The 22289-nt window shown below is 38.8% G+C and overlaps 1 protein-coding gene across 1 annotated transcript in view; it reads right to left on the reverse strand.

Moving 5' to 3' along the window:
• Positions 1–217: 217 nt before the first annotated feature.
• Positions 218–22289, reverse strand: part of Gk5 (glycerol kinase 5) — an 80507-nt gene continuing 58435 nt past the window's right edge. Inside the window, exons 12-16 of the mRNA XM_026385054.2 lie at positions 11011–11105; positions 5434–5537; positions 3607–3666; positions 2782–2915; positions 218–485 (exon numbers count right to left, since the gene is read on the reverse strand). Of these exons, the coding sequence (XP_026240839.2) occupies positions 337–485; positions 2782–2915; positions 3607–3666; positions 5434–5537; positions 11011–11105 (542 nt within the window). The 3' untranslated portion in view covers positions 218–336. The remainder of the gene's footprint in view (positions 486–2781; positions 2916–3606; positions 3667–5433; positions 5538–11010; positions 11106–22289) is intronic.

A 22289-nucleotide genomic window follows, 5' to 3' on the forward strand; every position in this document is an offset into this window, starting at 1 on the left:
GTTCCATGTACCACTGACCCAGTTTAAAAAAGAGGAGGGCTCATAACTGTCAAAATCCAGTTGGAAATGGCTGATGTCCTGTGGAATTTCTAGAAAATTGAAGACGAAGTTTTGAGGTATTGCTGCCTTATAGTTTTACCAAGATTAAAAAAAAAAAAAGTTAGTGTTTTTTAGTTGGTTTTGTTTTTGTTTTTTAAGAACAACACTTTTTCTCCCAGGTTGCGAAGCTCATTTTGAATCTTCTCTGTGGTCCCTGTGGTACCAATCCTCCCTGAGCACTGTAATCTGCAGGTGGCATCCACCACCCGGCTACAGTCTTGACTGTTTCATTTAGTGTTATGTCTTGTTATACCAATTCATGGAGCGTTTCACTGCTTTGACCCAGTTTTCCATATTCATTTCATATTCTTGACATTTCTTCTGCGGCTTGAAAACCATTTCACTTTGCCTCAATTTCTTTAGTTCCTCCTTGTCAGTCCAAAACCCTACAGATGAAAAAATAATGCTCAGATTTTAAGGCAAATAATGAGTCCATAAAATTCACTCACAAACATGAGTTGTGCCACAGGAAAAAATTACTATTTTAAAACAATCCAAAATAGTTTGCTACTTTTGTTAGATTGACCATTTCTGGGAATAAATACACCAATATTTTAAAATCTTTTGTTTTCTAATTTTAAGCTTTATTTCTGAGAGGCATGACATCAAATCACTTTTTAAAAAATATTTATTTAGTTTTAGATGGATGCAATATCTTTATTTTATTTATTTATTTTTATGTGGTACAGAGAATCGAACCCAGTGCCCCATGTGTGTGAGGTAAGCACTCTACCGCTGAGCTACAACCCCAGCTCCACTGAATCACTTTCAAAGTAGCCACATCCCATCATCATTTAATTTCATGACTTGCTATTTAAAAAAAAAAAAAATCTGGGGGCTGGGGTTGTGGCTCAGTGGTACAGCACTTGCCTGCCACGTGTGAGGCCCTGAGTTCCATCCTCATCACCACGTAAAAATAAATAAAATGAAGGCATTGTGTCCTTCTACAACTAAATTTTTTTTTAAAATTCAAATAAGAAATAACATATTTTCTTTTTTTCTTCTTTCTTGCAGTGCAGCGGGTTGGATCTAGGGCCTCTCCCCTGACAGGCAAGTGGTCTACCACTGAGATATCCCATCTCTCTATTATTTGACATAGGGAGTCAGTACATTGTCTGGGCTGGACTGGAACTTGTGATCCTCCTGCCTTAGTCTCCTACACAGCCTGAATTACAGACATGTGTCACTACACTGGGCATATATTATTCTTTTTATATAATTAAAATAAATGAAGATAAATTGAGATTTTTGTCATACATCTTGACATAGGTGACAACTGTCCGGCATATGCATAAAATCAAAAGTTGGAAATTAATATGAGAGTTTCCTTTTCAAAGTACAGCATTTTATGCAAGCTATTTAAATTCCAATTCAAGATAAAATTGATCTAATACATACTGTTCTTTGAAATGAGGATCATGTGATTTATAATCAAAAGCAGCAAGAGAACTTTTTTTTTTTTTTTTTTTGGTACTGGGGATTGAACACAGAGGTGCTTTACTACAGAGTTACATATGAACTTGCTCATTTTCTTTCTGAGACAGGGTCTCACTAAGTTGCCAAGGCTGGTCTTGAACTTGCTATCCTCCTGCCTCAGATTCCTGAGTCACTAAGATTACGTGTGTACCACTGTGACCATTTGAGGACACATTTATAATTATAATCATTAGTAGTCTGATACAGGTGTATGTGGGTGTGGGTGTGTTTATTTAATCTATTTATAGTACTAGGGATTGAACCCAAGCACTTTACCATTCAACTACATCCCCAATCCCACCCACCTTTTTTTGAGACAGGATCTCACCAAGGTGCTGAGGTTCCCTGAACTTGTGTTCCCCCATCTCAGCATCTCTAGTTACTAGGATCACAGGAGTGTGCCACCCTCCTTGGTTGAATGCAGTCCTTTCTAAAACCAAAGACAAGCCTAGTGACAAGATTCTCTTCTTGGTCAAACTCTATACCTAGTTCCTCTGGTCTTTTTCGACTAGGCTTCAACTCTGAGACTTCCATGTTCCTTTCCTCATTATCTACTTTAAGAAGAATGCTGCCAAGTCCGTTTAGCCAGAATCCCCAAACTTTAGTATCTGATCATCCTGGATATCTCATCTGCCACATTCCCCCAGGCCAGCCTTCAGCAAAAATCCTGTTAGGTTGGTTTAGCCAGAATTTCTTCTTACCTCCAGTGTGTCTTCTTAGTAATCTTCCACCTACTGATTCCCATCCTGCTCCTGAGCTATAAATTCTCACTTTTCCTTGTTGTATCTGCCACTAGAAAACTTGCTTCAGTTTTAAACATTGCCTTAGTCCCTATACCTGTTGCAACAGTATCCCTGAATTAAGTCTGCCTTAGTGTTCTTTAACAAGTGTGCTTGAACAGTTCTTTTCCTTAACACCAGCTACCCAAAGATCCTTCTCTGCTAGGAACCAAAGCAGCTGAGAATCACATGCCCTCACCTCCTATTCATTCTCACGGAAGGAATGAAGGATTGAGAAGTGGTGTACCCAGAGAAGGTCACAGGGTATTTTGTGAGGAATATGCTTATGGATATGGACCTTAGTGCATACCAAGGCTTTCCAGATCCTCTCAGCAACTTTATGATTTGAGAGAAGAAATGCTATCACAGATATGGTTTGCAAGGTAGCTTTTTTTTTTTTTTTTTTTTAAATAAAATCTACACATACCAACAGCAAGGCCAGCAAGAGAAGCAGCACCCAAACAGGACATGTCAAAGTGGGCTGGTCTGTCTATATTCTCATTAATCAGGTCTGAAGTCATCTGCATGACAAAACCGTTCTTACAAACTCCTCCATCTGCCCTGTGGGGAGCAAGATATAAAAGATATCTTTTAATAATAGCATCATTCATTCTTTTTATGTGGGCTACATATTTTTCTTACATCCTTGATTTTATAAGTTTAATGTTTTTTTGTGCTAAGGATTGAACCTAGAGCCATGCTAAGGAAGTTCTCTCCACTGAGCTATATCCCCAAACTCTGTATGTTTTTTTTTTTTTAATTCCAAAATTATATCGCTTAGCACTGACCTGATGACAAACAATTTTACTGGGTATTTGCTAAATACTTTTCCTTAGTCCTGCCATCAATTTCCCCACTTGCCCTGTCTGTCTTGGGACTAGTCAAAATAGGCTAAGTAAAAACTAACCCAACATAAAAATTCATTTGGACATTATAGGAACAAAAATCAGTAAATTTGATAGTTCAATGCCAAAAAGATAGCTAAAACTCAAAAAGAGAGATTTTTTTTAAGATTTATACAATACACATGAGTGGCAAGATTCTACCAAATTTCATATTATGTTATATTCTCCCAGAAGTCCAAAATTAGCTTTCCTATCCTCTCCAAATTCCAGTGACCAAGAATTTACTGCTAAGGAGCCAGGCATAAGTTCTTTTTGAAATCCTGAAAAACCAGAATGATTAAAATACTAATAGCAGCTACTACTTACTTGTAACCTAAATGACCCTATTAGAAATAAAGCTCACATACCGGACGTTTGTAACAGGAATATGGATCTCTTTCTGCATCATCTCATATAATTGTTTGTTTCTGGTTAAAAAACAAGATAACTATTTAGAGGGCATTCATATAATAATAATCCTCTATTCTGATATCAAAAATTAAAACCACAGTTTTATTTACCTGATGTTTATAAAACATGCGAAAGAAACTGTTAAAGAAATATTGGCTAACTGCAGAATGCCTAGCAAATGCCTGATTTAAACAGCAGCTAGGCTCTTCATGCTTTTCCCTTTCATATAGCATGTTTTTTATTTTACAACAAAGTTAAATCTTTCACCATTCTTCAAAGAAAAAGTAAAGCAATTAGCTATTTAAAAGGTGTTCATTAAGATGAGATACCACAAATAACATTTAATAGAATTCATCAAATACAATTATTTTGTAATCATGGACATTAACTTATTTTAAACTAAATGAAACAAATATTCTTTATCATGACAGCTATATCCACCCCCACAATGGGGATCGAACCTGGGGGCACTGTATCACTGAGCTACATCCTCAGCCCTTTTTTCTGATTTTATTTTTTGACACAGGGTCTTGCTTGAGTTGTTGAGGCTGTCTTTGAGCTTGTGATCCTCCTGCCTCAGCCTGGGATTATAGCCTATGCCACTATTGCACCCAGCTCTGACAGCTGTGTTCTTAGTTTTAACAATCTACACTTGTCCCATAGCAAAAGGATCACAGGAAATATATATAAATAATAATTCTGATGATTTAAGTCTTTGGATAATAGAAGCATTATAAATTTGAATTCTCCCTCATGAATAAGGAAACTAAACCTTTGCAAATTCCAATTTGAACCTCTCATGCTTAAGAGAAATTGGAATTTTTAAAAATTTATTTATTTTTTATAGTTGTAAATGGACAGTATGCTTTTATTTTATTTATTTCATTTTTATGTGGTGCTAAGGATTGAACCCAGTGCCTCACACATGTTAGGCAAGTGCTCTGCCTCTGAGCTACAACCCCAGCCCTGGAATTTTTTTATTCTTATTTTTTTTCCTGTGGTGCTGACAATAGAACCCAGGACCTCACATATGGACAATACATGTTCTATCACTGAGCTTTAACCGCAGTCCTGAATTTTTTTTTTTAACATTTATTTAGTTGTAGATGAATACACAGTATCTTTATTTATTTTTATGTGGTGCTGAGAATAGAACCCAGTGCCTCATACATGTGAGGCAAGCACTTTACCATTGAGCTACAGCATCAGCCTCCCCTGGATGTTTTTAAAAATCATTCAATTTCAAAAATCAAATCTAATACTGGTACTATTTAAATGAAATATCAAGGAAATTAGCAATCAGAACAGATTAGATGAAATGCAGTATGTTTTAAACTGAAAGTTTAAATTAAATAACTTAATGAAAAGTAAGAAATTTTCAATTTTTTAGAAGTGCTGATCTTGTTTTACTCTCTAACTAGAAAATAATCCTCTAACCTGGGAAGGGGTGGGAAGGTCCCCCTCCCCACTCTTATTTACCAGCTCTGGCCCCACCCTCACCCTTCTTGGCATTCTTTCTCTTCACGGGGCCTGAGAGGCCACCCCTATATGGAGGGGACAGTCAATAAGCTTCTGGGACAATGAAGGACAGGATGAGCACCACCTGCTTGTGGACCCTCCTATGCACTGACAGACAAGCATGCATGCACATGGGTGGGCTTGGTAGGCCCACCTTAAAGATCTGGATCTGTAAGCACTGAATATTTTAATTTGATAGCAAATTAATACAGGAAATGGCAAAGCATGTAGATGAGAGGCAGGGAACTTGAGGCAGATTTTCTTACCTGAAAGCTATTGACTCCAGTATTGCTCGGACGAGATGGTGTTTATTGGTAGAAGGCTTCAAACCCATAAAAGAAGCACATGCACAGGGGTCATTTAATGGAGCCTAAAGGAAGAGGTAAAAAGAACGTATTATAAATGTTCTTAGTTATGTCTACAGACTTGAGGAAATTTATACAATAAAAATAGGCATGTTACAAGAATACTTAAAAATAAACGATAATCCAAAAATTAAACATTAGGATTACTTTCTTTCCTTCTTCTTCTTTTTTTTTTTTTCCCTGTGGTGTTGGAGCTGGAATTACAGGGCCTGGAGCTAGACAAGTGCACTGCCAGCCACCTACACCCCCAGCCCTAGGATAATTTTTTTTTTTTTTTTTTGGGTACAGGGAATGGGATTGAACCAGGGGCACTCAACCACTATGTAGAGTGACTGTTAAGGATATAAATTAGATTTAAGATTTAAAAACAAAAACATTCTTTTCAGTGGCACAGCTTACATCACACATATTGTCAGACTATTCACTGGATAAAGTCTGTATAAATCACAGGGCATGGTGGCGCATTCCTGTAATCCCAAGGGCTAAGGAGGTTGAGACAGCAGAAGCTTGAATTCAAAGCCAGCCTCAGCAACTGCAAGGCACTAAGCAACTCAGAGTGACCTGTCTCTAAATAAAATACAAAATAGGGCTGGGGATGTGGCTCAGTGGCTGAGTACTTCTGAGTTCAATTCCTGGTACCAAAAAAAAAAAAGTTTTTATAAATCTTTGCATCCCCAGAATGCAAGACAATTCTAGGACATAAAGATATAAAACAAAGATCCCTGCAAGAGCTTACAATCTCATAAGGAAACAGAAGAACAGTTCTGATACATGAATATACTCAGGACATATGGACACACTAGTGCTACCAAGAAAATGGCTTCCCCAAAATAGTACTCTAGCTTCAGGGCTTTTCTTCTTTTTTTGAGGAACTGGGAATTGAACCCAGGGGTGCTCTACCACTGAGTTACATCTTCAACCCTTTTTGTTTTTAATTTTGAGACAGGGTTTTGATAAGCTCTCCAGGCTGGCCTCAAACTTGGGATCCTCCTGTCTCAGCCTCCTAAGTGGCTGAGATTATAGGTGTGCCCCACCATGCCTGGTTAACACAGTATCTCTTTCCTTAGAAAATTTTCTACACTCCTTCTCCTGGTTATTTTACAATCCTCCTCCAAATCTTTGCTCAGTTTCCTCAGAGAAAATTTCCGATCCAGAGACTAGATTACGTTCCCCATTACATGCTTTTATGGAACTCTACAATTTCCCATGATACTATGCACCAGTTTATGACCACGTTTGTGGGATTATTGATTCAATCTTCCCCTCTATACTGTAAATGCCATAAAGGGAATCTCGTCTTATGCTCACAAGGTGCCTCCAACCACTGTATGTAGCACCTTAGGACCAATTAACATTTAGTGAATAAAGGAACAAATAATACTTTTGCTAATTACTTAAGGAATTCTTACAGAATGAATCTGACATAATTTTCCTATGTACATATATGACTATATCACAAGGAATCTCACCATCATGTATATCCACAAGAAGGGGGATCCTAATTAGAAAAAGATAAATTCCATGCTTGTATAATTGTATCACATTGATTCTACTGTCATGTATAATTAAAAAGGACGAACAAAAAATTAAAAAAGAAATTCAACATTAAGGAGGTATATTCCATAGAAACTTAAAATTTCTTTATAAATTACAACACCCCCATGTTAGTCCATGTGAGTCTGTGTGATGTCCTGGTAGGAAACACCAGGAAGGTCCTTCTACAGGCCTGGACACACTCCATTATGGCAGATGGCCTACAGCCACAACTTCAGGCTGTCACTGCCAATCCTAATGACTAAGCCTCCACAGAACCATCAACCAACAAGGATCAGCAGCACTCAGCAAAACTCTGTTTGGCTCCCTAAGCAAAGCTAGCTACCTCTTTCCTAGGGCACACACTACCTGCCCCAGGGCCCTTATCACCACCAGGATCTCAGCTGAATCTGATGGGGAATTGCAAGATGGTTAATGCCATGCTTCTTGCCCTTGTCAACCCAGACCCTGAATGTATGCACCTACTGTGTGTTCTGACTGCCATAGTATTTTATGTCATATCATGAGGCCTGGACTCTGGAGTCAGAATGCTTAGGTTCTAAAACCAGTCCTGCCATTCACTAGCTAGGTGAGACCAGACAAGTGATTTAACAGCTCTAAACCTCAGTTTTCACTCTGGGGACATAGCTCAGTTGTAAAGTGTTTGCCAAGCATGCATTAAGCCCTGGGTCACATCCCCAGTTCCAAAAATCAAGCAAGCAATCAATCTCATTTTCCCCATCTTCAGAGTGGGATGATTCGAGTATCTTCTACCTTGTTGAGTTAACTGAAGATTAAATGAACTACTGCACGTAAAAAATTTAGGACAGTGGGTTATGGTGACACAAGACTATAATCCTAGCTACTCAGGGGGCTGAGGCAGGAGGATCAAGTTCAAGGCCAGAATCTGCAACTTAATGAGGCCCTGTTGTAAAACAGTGAAGTGAAGTGAAATGAAATTAAATAAAGCAGGACTGGAGATGTAGCTAAGTAGCTGAGCACCTGCCTGGTATGGGCTTCTAGATTCTATCCCCAGCAGCTTAAAAAAAAAAATAAAGAATGAACGAACTTAGAACATATCTGATGCACAGTGAGTATTCACAGGTTAGTTGCCACTATAATTATTTATTATTATTCCTTGTCTAAACCCTTTATAGTACTATTGCCTTTTTTTAAAAAAAATTTTTATTTTTGGTACTGGGGATTGAACCCAGAAGTGCTTTACCACTAAACTTCACCCCAGCTCTTTTCATTTTTTGAGGATGGGTCTTGCTAAGTTGCTTAGGGTCTTGCTATGTTGTTGAGGATGAATTTGAATTATCCCCCCAAGGATGGGATTATAGGAGTGTGGCACCATGCCCAGCAAATCTCTGTTTTAGTCAGCTTTTTCCTCACTGGGACTAAAAGACCTGACACAACACAGAGGACAGACAAGTTTATTTGGGTTTAACAGTTTCAGAGGTCTCAGTCCACAGAGAGCCAACTCCACAGCTCTGGGTCTGAAGTGAGGCAGAACATCAGGAAGGCAGGCATGGAGGAGAAAAGCAGCTCAGGACACAGCAAATAGGAAGCAGAGAGTGCTCTGCTCACCAGGGACAGAATAGAAACCCTAAAGGCACCCCCCCAGTGACCTATCTCCTGCAGCCACACCCTGCCTGCCTACATTCACCACCCTGCTAATCGGCATCAGTGGATCTACCCAGTGATTAGGTTATATCCCTAAGCACTTCACCTCTGAATGTCTTTGCATTGTCTCACCCACAAGCTTCTGGGGGACATCTCAAATCTAAACCACACCACTCCTCATCCTCTGAAGACTGAGACTTGGCTCCTAGTCCTGTCCATCTACTCCACCATCAGCACAGACCAGTGCCTAAGTAGGTAGCTACTGATGCTTACCTCCAATGCCTACTATCTTGCTTTCCAAAGCACAAGCCCTGCTAAAACAAAGCCACAATGGTTGCATTCACTGGTGCCACCCAGGTGTGTGGTCCACCCCTCTGTCATCCCCAGAGTGCCTGTCCCAGACTTTCCCATTTGCCACAAAGCTCATGATCCAGCACCCTCTTCTCAGCAAACTTCTTGAGAAACGGAGAGTAACAGGAGACTTCAATATCTTACGCTGTCCTCACTCTCTGAAGCTCTAATAACATCCTAAAACTAAAGGCAGCATCAGGCACTTGAACCTTCCTTCTTTCCATTCCCCATCTTAAATTTTCTCTAGTTGTTGACACATTCTGCCTCCTTATTTTCCAAACAGCTTTGTATCAACACACTATTGTTTGAGTTAACTTTCAGTTTTCAATTAAGAGCTTCATTTTACGTTGGGAAATACCGCCTGCGGTCCTCCCCCACACACACCCCCACCAGCCCTCTGCTGCCAAGAGATAACCAGGTTGTCATCATGCAGGACAGAGAGGCTTTAACAAGCTGAAACTAAAAATCCTATCTGTAACACTACTGTCTAAAGCTCTTGGGCTTTGGCAAGACTTCTTTTTTTAAATCACAAACTATGTATTATTTGTACAGGATGTGGTGATGAAATGTACAGATGGAGCTGTCAAGACAAAGTCACTACTAAGTCCCACAGCACATTTTTCAGAAAGGAAAGAATCTATAAAAACCTAATCAAGCCCTACCTTTGCTGATGACAATTACCCATTTAACCTTCTTCCTGAAACCTCAATTAGATAAAAAACTTTTGCTTCCTGTCCTGCCATGGCTGCTGTTTGGAGTTGCCTCGCATCACCCTGAAGAGGATAAAGTGTAATCTCTACATACACTCCATCAGCTTTCAGGCCTTTAGGACAAACACACAGGAGGAGAATATTAAAGACATCAAAGAATGCTATTTTTAAATCTAGTTCTGAAAGTAGAGTACATTTACGATTTAAAACACCCTGATTTACGTTTTCTTTTACCAGGTTCTATGTTATATCTGCCAAACTTTAACATTTTGGACCTTATCTGATTGCTCAAGTATAAGACAAATTCTCCAAGTGAAAAATTTTATTTTTTGAAAGAAAGAAAATTTTTATAGGAGGCTTAAAGGGAATGGTATAAAACATTCCCAGAAAGTAAATTTGTTCATAGTAGTGTACTTGAAAATCTCTTTTAAAAGTCTTTGTGACATATGCTAAAATACAAGATGGGATCACAGTTCTTTCAATTAAATAAAAAGTTCAATGTTACAAAATCAAATCTTTAGGTAACTGAGTGACAGATACAAAGTTTGGGATGTGGTAGAAGAAAAAAAAATGTTTGTAATGCCATTAACTTAAAAAACATCTGTAATCCACTAAAAGATGGAACAAAATAAACTTCTTTAGAATCTTCCAAACTTTTGATCATTTTTTAAAACTAGGTTCAGTTTTCGATTAGGCAAAGTAACTCCACCACAAGAATTAATGAAAAGAAATCTTGAGTTTTGAAAAAAGTTACCAAAACTTACAAAGATATAACTTTAAAATATGTATATTACCTGTGCATGTGGTAGAGTGTGACTATGCCCTGACATTATTTTTCTGGTTCCCAATGGTACACTTTCTATTTGGTACAGAATGCCCATTTACTGATATATTTTCCCTCTACTAGGAAATGACTATTTTTAGTCATGATAAAGTAATCCTCCTCAGTCTTATGTAAAAGTTCTATGACAAACCTGCCAACTCTTAAGTCTGCCAAGGGACAGAGTTCTAAGCAGAAGCCAGCTGAATTCTGCAAGTACAAGCCAAGCCAGCAAGGTCACACTTAAGGGACACTCTGCTCTCTTATGGAATCTGTGCTGGGCCAGAGCCCAACTTCATAGTCCTAGAATGTACCTTTCATATTAGTTATTTTCAGCAGCCAAATTTTCAGGTAATAGAGTGACAGATACATAATTTGGTGTGTGGTGGGAACAGAAAAATGTTTGCAATTGCCATGAACTTAAAAAAAAAAAAGTACCTGTAATCCACTAAAAGATGGAACAAAATAAACTCCTTCAGAATCTTCCAAACTTTTGGCCATTTTTTCAGTCTCAGCAGCATCTGTGAAAAGATCTGCAAAAACAAACACACAAACAACAACAAAAAAAACCCTAAAACAAAACGAAGGGGTTGGGGAGGGACAAACAGAATTATGTTACACAACTAGCATTTACCCGCATCCCAGGCATTGTGAATATAATTGATGTTCCCTTAAAAAAGCACAAAGGTCACTGTGTTCTAGTTCTGAGTTCTTACACTACACAGGTTTATGAGCCCACAGAAGGGAGAGGGGACAATGAAAACAGAGGCTCTTCCAGGCAAGCTCTGCATGCAGCAGGCCCTCTTTTTTTTTTTTTTTTTTTTTTTTTTTTAAGATATTTGGGCTACTTACAGAAGCAATTCTATGTCTGTTTTTTTGCCATTAAAAATTATTCTCCTGGGGACAGGGGTGTCACTAAGTGGCAGAGAGCACACTTAGCATGCAAGAGGCCCTGGGTTCCACTTCAGCAACAAAACAAAAACAAAACAAAATTTTCTGAAGATAAGATCTCCTAGTTTTCTGATGAAAGGATCATCTATAATATACAAGAGAATCAACTGAAAAATTACTCCATTTTATGAGTTCAATAAGTGGCCAGTAATAGATATATTAAAGGTCAATCTTTTAAAAACAAGCAAACAGCTGGGCATGGTGTTGCACACCTATAATCCCAGCGGATCAGAAGGCTGAGACTAGAGGATGGTGAGTTCAAAGCCAGCCTAGGCAAAAGAGAGGTGCTATGCAACTCAGTGAGGCCCTATCTCTAACTAAAATACAAAATAGGGCTAGGGATGTGGCTCAGTGGTTAAGTGCCCCCGAGTTCAATCCCTGGTACCACCCCCCCCCAAAAAAAAAAGAAAAAAAAAACTTAAAAAATAAAAATAAAAACAAGCAAAAATAGAAAAACAAAACTTAATTCATTTAGTGAACTTTTTGCTGAAGTATATAAAATATATACAGAAAAATGTGCAAGTACTAAGTTTATGGATGATAAACTTATTTTCCTTCCTTCTTTTTTTGCAGTGATGGGGATCAAATGTAGGGTCTCCTGCATGCTAGGCAAATGTTCCTTCCACTGCGTAGATCACCAGCCCCCTGAATGAATGTTCACAGGGTGAACACATCCAGGTAACCCATACCTAAATCTACATAGAAACTTCTCTTACTCAACATCACACTTGGGAGGTTCATTCAGATTGATCAAGTAGTTAGTTATACTCCATTCATGTGGTATTCTACCATGTGACTTTACACAACTCATTAATCTAGTCTGCTGCTGATAGGCATTTGGGTAGTTTCCAGTGTTTGTTAATATAAATAGACCACACTACACCCTTGTGTACATTCTTTTTGGTGGACATATGTGTACATTTCTATTTATTAATTCCAAGAAATGGAATAGCTAGTTATAGGATCTTCATATTTGGGACTAGCTTTAGTTGATGCTGCCAAATACTTTTCTAAATTGGTTGTACCAATTTAAGGTTCCTACAGGTATGGCATCTTATGTCCTTGGCAATAATTGGTGTTATCTATGTTACATTTTAGTTATATTGATGGCATTGCATATTGGTTTGATTTTACATCTCCCTGTTGACTAATGAAGTCAATAATACCTTTTCACTGGTCATTTAAGTATCCTTTTCTGGGAAATAATTTTTTTAAAAGTTCTTTTATACATACTTTTAGTTGTTGATGGACCTTTATTTATTCATTTATTTATATTCAGTGCTGAGAATCAAACCTAGTGCCTCACATATGCTAGGCAAGTGCTGTACCCCAGCCCCCCTGTGAAGTGATTTTTGAAGGAGCATGCAGAAGGGTCAGATGAAAAAGCTCAGGAATCAGTCATAATAAATATTACTGTTTTTATACAGCCTTAATGAAATTGGTTTTATTTCAATACATGATTTGTTACACTAATAACGAACAACTGGTTAAAGAAAGACATGTAAGGAGCATGTATATTAAAATCAAATTATTGAGGATTGTCCAATAATAACTAAAAATTTTACTCAAAGTGACAATCATCGGATTCATAAACTTCACCCATTGTTTTAGTCAGGTCTTCTGTTTTTCATGGTCAGAAGACCTGACAAGGATAATTAGAAGAGGAAAAGTTTATTTGGGTTCACGGCTTCAGAGGTCTTACTCCACAGAGGGCCAACTCCGTGGCTCTGGGCCTGGGGTGAAGTAGAGTATCATGGTGGAAGTGTGTGGCAGAGGGAAGCAGCTGAGATGTGGCACCAGGAAATAGAGTTCCATTCACCCAGGACAAAATAGATAATCCAAAAGCACACCCCTAGGGACCTACCTCCTGTGGTCATACCCTACTTGCCTATAGTTACCACCCAGTTAATCCCTACTGGGACTCTCATTACCCAACCATTTCACCTCTAAACTCTCTTGCATTCTTTTACATAGGAGCTTGGGGAACACCTCATATCTAAACCATAACATGCAAAATATCTTTGGCACTTCAAAAACTAATGTTAAAAGTTTGTTTTAAAATCTATACTTTTTAAAAAAAAGTCATGTGTAAGTTTTAAAATCAAGACAAGATGTGAAAATGCACACTAGACAGCTGGTTTGAGGAAAGCTTTTGATAACAGGCAAGGAAACATGGGGAAAAAAAAGAGATCTAAGTTATTCACATTTTTCACTGTTTGTTCCATTCCTTGCTTGAAGAATTTCTTTAAATAATCTTCCACTTAAACCACTCTCCAATGGGCTCAGTGATGAAAAGCTTTAGGAATTAGCACACTCTGCTCTCTCCCACTGACTGCAGCTACAGTCCTGGGTGGAATGCAGGGAGAAGCTAGCTGAGGACTCTGAAGAATAAGCCAGCAGGAGGGGGAGGACACCAAATGCCACCAAACTGACGGTCAGTTTCCTGTTTTGTGTTCTGGTGTCTCCTGGCCTAGGCTTAGGGACAGCATGAAACCGGAAACCGGATTGATACTGGGCACAAATAGAGCTTTGAGAAAAGTCCACTCCCACCAGTCTAAGACACAGGAGATGGGTTTGGATGGGACACAGTGAGGAAAGTACCATTTTTTGCTTTGTAGATTTTTCTTTCTCTCAGGCTGGAGCTCCCAGGCAATCCCAAGGTAGCATCAGCGACAGCCCAGGGACACAGTAATACAGTACTGCAGGCCAAGAGCACAAGGGGCATCTCTGTTGCGTTCTTCTTCTTTCCCTCTTGGTGTCTGTCCCACCCCAAGAAACCCTGTGGCTAACAACAGCCATCACAGCAGAGGCAACCAAAACTTGAGATAGGAGCACTATGGAAGTCCCTCTTGCCACCCAGATAAGGAGCCAGAAACAGCGGGGAAGGTATTCGGTACAGGAGGGAAACAGAAGCAACTTCCTAGCTAGAACACCAGGGCATGGCTCCTGACAAAAAGTATTCAAGAGATCAGTGAGAGAAAGGTGCTCAGGAAAATTACCTCACAAAGATTTTTATGGGGGTGGGGATGTAGCTTGGGGATGCTGGGGATGGGACTGGTAAAGTACTTGCTTAGTGATTGCAAGGTATTGGGTTTGAGCCCCAGCACCACCAAAAAACTATATATATATTTTTAAATGAACTCTTAGCCTAACCCCTGAGCTGTGCATGTGAAGATTAAACCTATAAAATAAACCAAAGGCATTGTTCTCCAGGTACACCACCACCCACTGGCCATTGGGTGGCAAAAATGAGGGAAAGATCCAAATTTTAAAGCCTGAAAACTGAAAGAACACTGGAACCACAGCCCTAAGAAGGTGGAGAACTTATGATCTCAGCATATCCAAACCTATGGCCTATAGGAAAAGTTAAAATGCTCAGTGGTAGAGCTCTTGCCTAGTATGTGTGAGGCACTGGGTTCGATTCTTAGCACCATATATAAGTAAATAAAAATAAAGGTCCATTAACAATTAAAAAATTAAAATTAAAAAAAGAACAATTAAAAATATCAAAATTCTCCATAGGATTTGAAGAAGACCAGGAGTTGCATGAAATTCAAATTTTGAAAACAACAGAAAATTGATCAACACATGAGAGACAAAGGAAGTCTCAACTACTTGCAAAGGAAAAGACAATAGACACCAACTCCACAATGTCATGGGCACTGGGGACTGTCAGGCAGAATCTGTAAGACAGCTGTTACCACCATGCTCAAAGGGATGAATGTTCTTGAAACAAATGGGAAGACAGACACTCACAACAAGAAATAGAAGGTAGTAATAAAAGAACCAAAAGGAAATTTCAAAACTGAAAAATATAATAATCAAAATTTCAAAATTCATGGCATGGGTCAACAGATGAATAGAGAAGACAGAGGGGGAAATCCAGCAAAGTGGGGACAAAGCAAAAGAAATCATCCTATCTGAACAAGAGGGAGGAAAAAAACCCCAAAAAGCAAAAAAAAAAAAACCCAAAGCAAAACAGAGCTTCTAAGACCTGTGGGACAAAAAGAAAGCCTACCATTTGTCTCTTGAGTCCCAGGAAAAAGCACCACTAATGAACTATTTGAAGAAAAAAATGACTATAAACTTCCCACAGTGAATAAAAATCTACAAATTCAATAATCTTTAGGTACATGCACAGGGCTCTGGGTTCATCCCCAGCACACAGGCACAGCTAAGAATCTCATGCTATCACCCAAGAGGGTGACTGCAGATAATGATCATGGATTAAATATGCATGTGTAAGGCCCTGGGTTCAAGTACCAGTACCATCAAGGATTTTAAAAGTGTTTACCATGAAGGAATGATAAATGTTTGAGGAAACATATATGTTTACCCTGATTAATCACTTTTATAACATACAAATATATTGAAACATCACATGGTACCCCACTAATATATACAATTTTTATGCATTTTTTGGTGGTTTTGAACCAATGCACATACCAAGCAAACACTCTACCACCACGATACAGCTCCAGCCCATTTTTATATATCAGTAAAAAATGAATAAATGAATAGAAGACTCTAAAATTAAGAGAATCTAGGGCTGGGGATGTGGCTCAAACGGTAGCGTGCTCGCCTGGCGTGCGTGCGGCCCAGGTTCGATCCTCAGCACCACATACAAACAAAGATGTTATGTCCTCCAATAACTAAAAAATAAATATTAAAATAAAAAAAATAAATAAATAAAATAAAATTAAGAGAATCTCAGTAAATCCCAAACAAGCTAAAACATAAATAACTTTTGCTTAGACACATCATAATAAAATTGAAAGCCAAAAACTAAAGGCAAAGAAAAATCTTGTAATGAAGTCAGATTACATAATGGAGAACAAATATTCAAATGACTACGAATTATGAATTTCTCATCAGAAAGTATGAGACAAAAAGGTAGTGGAACATTTTTTTTCCTTTGGTTCTGGGGATGAACCCAGGGGTGCTCTCTCACTGAGTCATATTCCCAGCCCTTTTTTATTTTTATTTATTTATTTATTTGGTATTGGGGATTGAACTCAGTGGTACTAACCACTGAACCACATTCCCAGCCCTATTTTGTATTTTATCTAGAGACAGGATCTCATTGAGTTGCTTAGCAACTGATGTTGCTGAGGCTGACTTTGAACTGGCTTCGAAGTGTTTCCTCCTGGGATTATAGGCTTCTAGTCATTTTTATTTTGAGACAGGGCCTCAGCTAAATTGCTGAGGCTAGCCTTGAACTTTTGATTGTCCTGCCTCTGCATCTCAAACTGCTGGGATTACAGACCTATGTCAATGCGCTTGGCTAAGAACAATATCTTTTTTATTTATTTATTTATTTTGTAATTAAAGATGAATGCTGAGGATCAAACCCAGTGCCTCACTCTTGCTAGGCAAGCTCTCTGCCACTAAGCTACAGCCAAAGCCCAAGTAATCAAGAAAAAGAACTGACAACCCAGAATTCTACACCTTGTAAAAATAAACTTCAGAATAAAAACAACAACAAAAAAAAGACCCCATAATTTTCAAAAAAGGAGAATTAAGAGTACATTGCCATGTCATTAAAAAAAAAAAAGCCAAAGGATATTCATATGTAAAAAAAGAACCTTGACCAAACCTCATGCTTTAATAGAAAAATTAACTAAATATGGATCGTATATCTAAATGTAAAACATAAACTATGCCAGTCTTAGGAGAAAATATGAAAGAAAACCTGTCAAATAGCCTTAGATATACTATCCAAAGCAGTCTATAAAACAAAAAACTGATACATTAAATTTCACCAAAATTAAATTAAAAACTTTGTTGGTGGGGGGCACGGGGTGGGTGTGGGGGTGGTACTGACCATTGAGCCCAGGGACTTGCAAATGCTAGGCAAGCACTCTACCACTGAGTTACACCCTCAGCCCTTTTTGTTTTATTTTGAAACAGGGTCTCACTAAGTTGTTGGGGCTGCCCTGGGATTACAGGTATGTAAAGTGTGCCTAGCAAAATTTAAAAATTCTGTTTAACATACTTTTAAGAAAAGAACTTTTGTTCAGCATAAAAAAAAAAAGGACTTTTTAAAAAGCAGGTGGAATTAAAAAAAAAAAAACAGTAAAAATACAGATCAGCTACTTCTAGGGATTAGAGTTGGGCAGAGATTATCCCTGTTAATGACTGCATTAGTCTATGAAGGTCCTAAAACATCTGTATGATTATACACCAAAACCCCAAATTGAACCCAAACACATACACACACATATGTACACATATGAATGACTGCATGTACATTGTCAAAGCTCGAAGAACATTTAAAAATAGGTAAACTTAATTGTACGCAATCATACCTCAACAGACTTGAAGTAGTATTTATTTTTTCTCAAACATAGGGACAGAGGTTCACCTTCACCCATAATAAAAAAGAAATGCTGCTGGGCGTAGTGATACATGCCAGTAATCCCAGTGACTTGGGAGGCTGAGGCAGGAGGGTCATAAATTCAAGACCAGCCTCAGCAACTTAGTGGGACCCTGTCTTAAAATAAAAAATGTAAAGGGCTGGGATGTAGATTGGTGGTTAAGCCCCAGTGGGTTCACTCCTCCATACCAAAAGAAAAAAAAAAGAAAAAGAAAAAAAGAAATGCCATTTTAATACTGAGATGTCATTTCTCACCCATCTAGGTTGACAAAAATTCAAGGCTCACGGGTTGCGGTGGCACACTCCTATAATCCCAGCAGTTCCAGAAGCTGAGACAGGATAGAGAGTTCAAAGACAGCCTCAGCAAAAGTGAGGTGCTATGCAACTCAGTGAGATCCTGTCTCTAAATCAAATACAAATAGGGCTGGGGATGTGGCTCAGTGGTCAAGTGTCCCTGAGTTCAATCCCCAGTACTCCCTACCCCCCAAAATTCAAAGGCTGGACAATACATGTAACTAGTAAGTTGCAAAGGCAACAGTTTCATATGTTTTTTTTTTTTATTTGTTGTTCAAAACATTACAAAGCTCATGACATATCATCTTCCATACATTTGATTCAAGTGGGTTATGAACTCCCATTTTTTACCCCAAATACAAGTTGCAGAATCACATCGGTTACACATCCACATTTTTACATAATACCATATTAATGACAGTTGTATTCTGCTACCTTTCCTATCCCCTACTATCCCCCCTCCCCTTCCCTCAGTTTCATATGTTTTTAGGGTGAATACAAAATGGTATAATTCTTGCGGAGAGGAATTTAGCAATATCCAACAAAACTACTGTATATTTGCTCTTTAACAAAGCAACCCCACTTCTGAGAATTTATTACTAAGATAAACCTCTAACAATATGGAAATATAAATTCATACATTCATTGTACCATCATCTGGATTTTCAAAACACTGGAAACGACTTAAATGCTCCAAAATAGGCCACTGGCTGGCTTAACTGCATGCACATCAGTAATGGAGTATTGTGCACTGTGTAAAGGACCCACAGGATCCCAGGGACCTAGTGTGAAAATAATTCCCAGAAAATAAATTAAGTGAAAATAGCAAAGTATAAGAGGACATATATAACATATTAATTTTGTGTAAGAAAGCAGGGAAAAGAAGGAAATATACATATATCTTGATGTCTTTGCAAAAAGAAACAGGCAGTACAGAAGATAAATGAAGTAATAATCTATAAGAGGCAGGGTCGGGGGTGGGGCGGTCAAAACTGAGTGTATCTTTTTTCCTGTTTTTGGCTTTGGGAATGATGTTAATGTTTCACAATTAAAAAACAGAAGAATACTTTCTTTTTTTTAAGAGAGAGAGAGGATTTTTTAATATTTATTTTTTTTAGTTTTCGGCGGACACAACATCTTTGTTTGTATGTGGTAGTGATGATGGAACCCGGGCCGCACGCATGCCAGGCGGGAGTGCTACCACTTGAGCCACATCCCCAGCCCCAGAAGAATGCTTTTTAAGAAAGGATTTGGAGAGTGGACTAAAACTGAATAACAGGAACAAATGAACCAAATTCTATTTCTTTCATTTTTTTTAATATTTATTTTTAGATGTAGATGGACTCAACACAATGTCCTTATTTTTTTATGTGGTGCTAAAGATCGAACCCGGGTCCGCCCGTGCTAGGCGAATGCACCACCGCTAAGCCACCATCCCAGCTCCCCAAATTCTATTTCAAATTAGTAAACTCACTGAAGTTTATTAATTTGAAAAAATGAATTTACCCACGAAATTCTGACAAGTGTGCATGGGCCATTTATCCTGGGTATAAAGCCTGGAGAACTCAAAGCTTCACTCCTGTTGGGCTCCACTCCAACTCCAGCACCAGGGTGGACTCATCTTCCCGGTGTCTTCCCAGCAGGAAAGAGGAAAGCAGGGCCTTGAACTATGACTGCTGTCTTCTGTAACTCTACTCACTGTGAAGCCTAACCAGTCACACAGAACCCTTCACCTTTGAGAGAATGTTTATCTCATCCCCTCTAATGAGGGAGATTTTTGTCTCTCTCGGGAAGGTACCCAGAGAGGAAAAAAAACAGTTCCTTTATTTCTAGTAAACAAGAGTTCTGGATAATTTCAAACCCATTACTTATGAAGAGTCTTATGGGAACTGCTTGAGGCAGGCAGACATGACGTGTAGCAATTAAAAATGATCTGAAGGAAAAGATGTCCCCTGACCCTCGTTATTGGAGGAGGCAGAGATGCAAACTGCTTCAACTGTAGAAAAGAAACAGGGCTTTCTTTCAGTCCCTTAACTATGTCATGTTTCTCCCTGCTCAGGGCCTTTCACACTGGTCCTCTCTGCTCGTGTTAGATAGGAATTCAGAGGGACACCAAGATGGCAGAGACAAGATACAAGAAAAACATTCCTAGAGGACAAGACAGGGAGATGAATCATCATGGCCTGAGGACTCCCACCACTGGTAGTTAGTCTGAAGTAGCTAACTGGGAAAGAGGTCAATATTCTAATTAGGTTTTCTAAAGTAACCAATGGAAGCAAAGGGAGTAATCAGATAAATATAGGGAAGAGACAAACCTCACAGCATGGCATACAAAACATTAAATTAATTAAATTCCAGACTCTTGGGCCTTGAGCCTCTCTCTCTTGCTTGGCCCACTCGCTCTACCTTATACAGTGCTACCTTCACCTTCAATGAATCTGTACTTTGCCTGTTACTTCTGTTTGTTTAGTAGCTCAATTCCTTTATTTTTTTTTTTTTTTAATTTAGAGACAAAGTCTTGCTAAGTTGCTTACAGCCTTGATAAATTGTTGAGGTGGGCTTTGAATTTGCAATCCTGCCTCAGCCTCCCCAGCTGCTGGGATTACAGGCTTGTTCAATTCTTTGTTTGGGACACCAAGGACCTGGACCCCTGCTGGGCACACCAAGGATAACACTAGGGCCACTCCTTGACCAACTGCTGCCACACCTTCAACCACTCTCACTCTTTCTTCAGGTTCAACTGAAATACTACTTGCTTCTTTAAAAAAATCTTTTGATTCTCCAGACTGGACAAAGTCCTCTCTTTAGAAGGCAACCACTGATTCTACTACTGCTGCTCCTTGCTGATACTTAACAGTAACACAACGCACACACTTTTTTTTTTTTTTAATATTTTTATTTTTTAGTTCTCGGCAGACACAACATCTTTGTTTGTATGTGGTACTGAGGTTTGAACCCGGGCAGCACGCATGCCAGACGAGCGCACTACCACTTGAGCCACATCCCCAGCCCAACACACACACAATTTTTAAGACAAGGTCTTCCTATGTTGCCCAGACTGGCCTTGAACTCCTGGTCTCAAGAACTCCTCCCGTCTATCCCTCGAAAGTACCTAGGACTGCAGGTGCATACCACCACGCTCAGCTTTAATAGTTTTAAAAATTAATTTAATGTGCGCCTTCCCTGCTAGGCTATAACCTCCATGAGGGCAGGGAGGGTCACTGATGTCCTAGCACACAGAGAGGTGCATCCTGAGCACTCAGTTATTTGTTCATTGAATAAAAACTGATGGATGTAAAACTATTGACAAGATTGAAATAGCAAAATAGAACCTAGAGTAATGAAGAGGAGCAGAAATGGACCAAACTGAAAAGAGATGACCATGTAGGGACCCAAATATGGCCTAAGGTCAGGGGTGGGCAGAGAAACTGTGCAAAAGACTGCAAAACAAATCGAAAAATCAAGACTAACCCTGTTTAAATAGCTTTACATGTGAATCTGAGTTCAATCTGTGTTCAACCAGTGACAGGTAGGAGGAAGCCACCATGTAGGGAGGAACAGGACTAGTAAGTCACACAAAGACATGGAGGCCCAGAGCCTGCAGAGTACCCACATCTCCAAGGAGATGACAGGGTCACTAGGGCTCTGACGTGATATGTTTCTCCTGAATATAATTCAGTTATTGTTTTCAATATGCCTTATTAAAGCAAATTCTCAGTAAATATATTCAAATAAATGTGATTTTTTTTTTTTTTTTGGTACCCAGGATTGAACTCAGGGCACTCGACCACTGAGCCACATCCCTAGCCCTATTTTGTATTTTATTTAGAAACTGGGTCTCTCTGAGTTGCTTAGTGCCTCGCTTCTGCTGAGTCTGGTGAGCCTCCTGACTCAGCCTCCTTAGCGCTGAGATTATAGGCATATGCCACCGAGCCTGGCTTAAATGTGAATTTTTTAATGTGAATTCAGACAAATATCAGAAAATACCAGCAATATTTAGCTATGCCAGCTATTGAAATTTAAAAGTAAATAATTCAACTCTGAATTAGTCTCTCCCTTCACAACAGTCTCATTTTCCTTCCAGAGATGGAACTGA

Source organism: Urocitellus parryii, chromosome 2 (assembly GCF_045843805.1).
Source record: "Urocitellus parryii isolate mUroPar1 chromosome 2, mUroPar1.hap1, whole genome shotgun sequence".
In the NCBI taxonomy this organism is placed as follows: domain Eukaryota; kingdom Metazoa; phylum Chordata; class Mammalia; order Rodentia; family Sciuridae; genus Urocitellus; species Urocitellus parryii.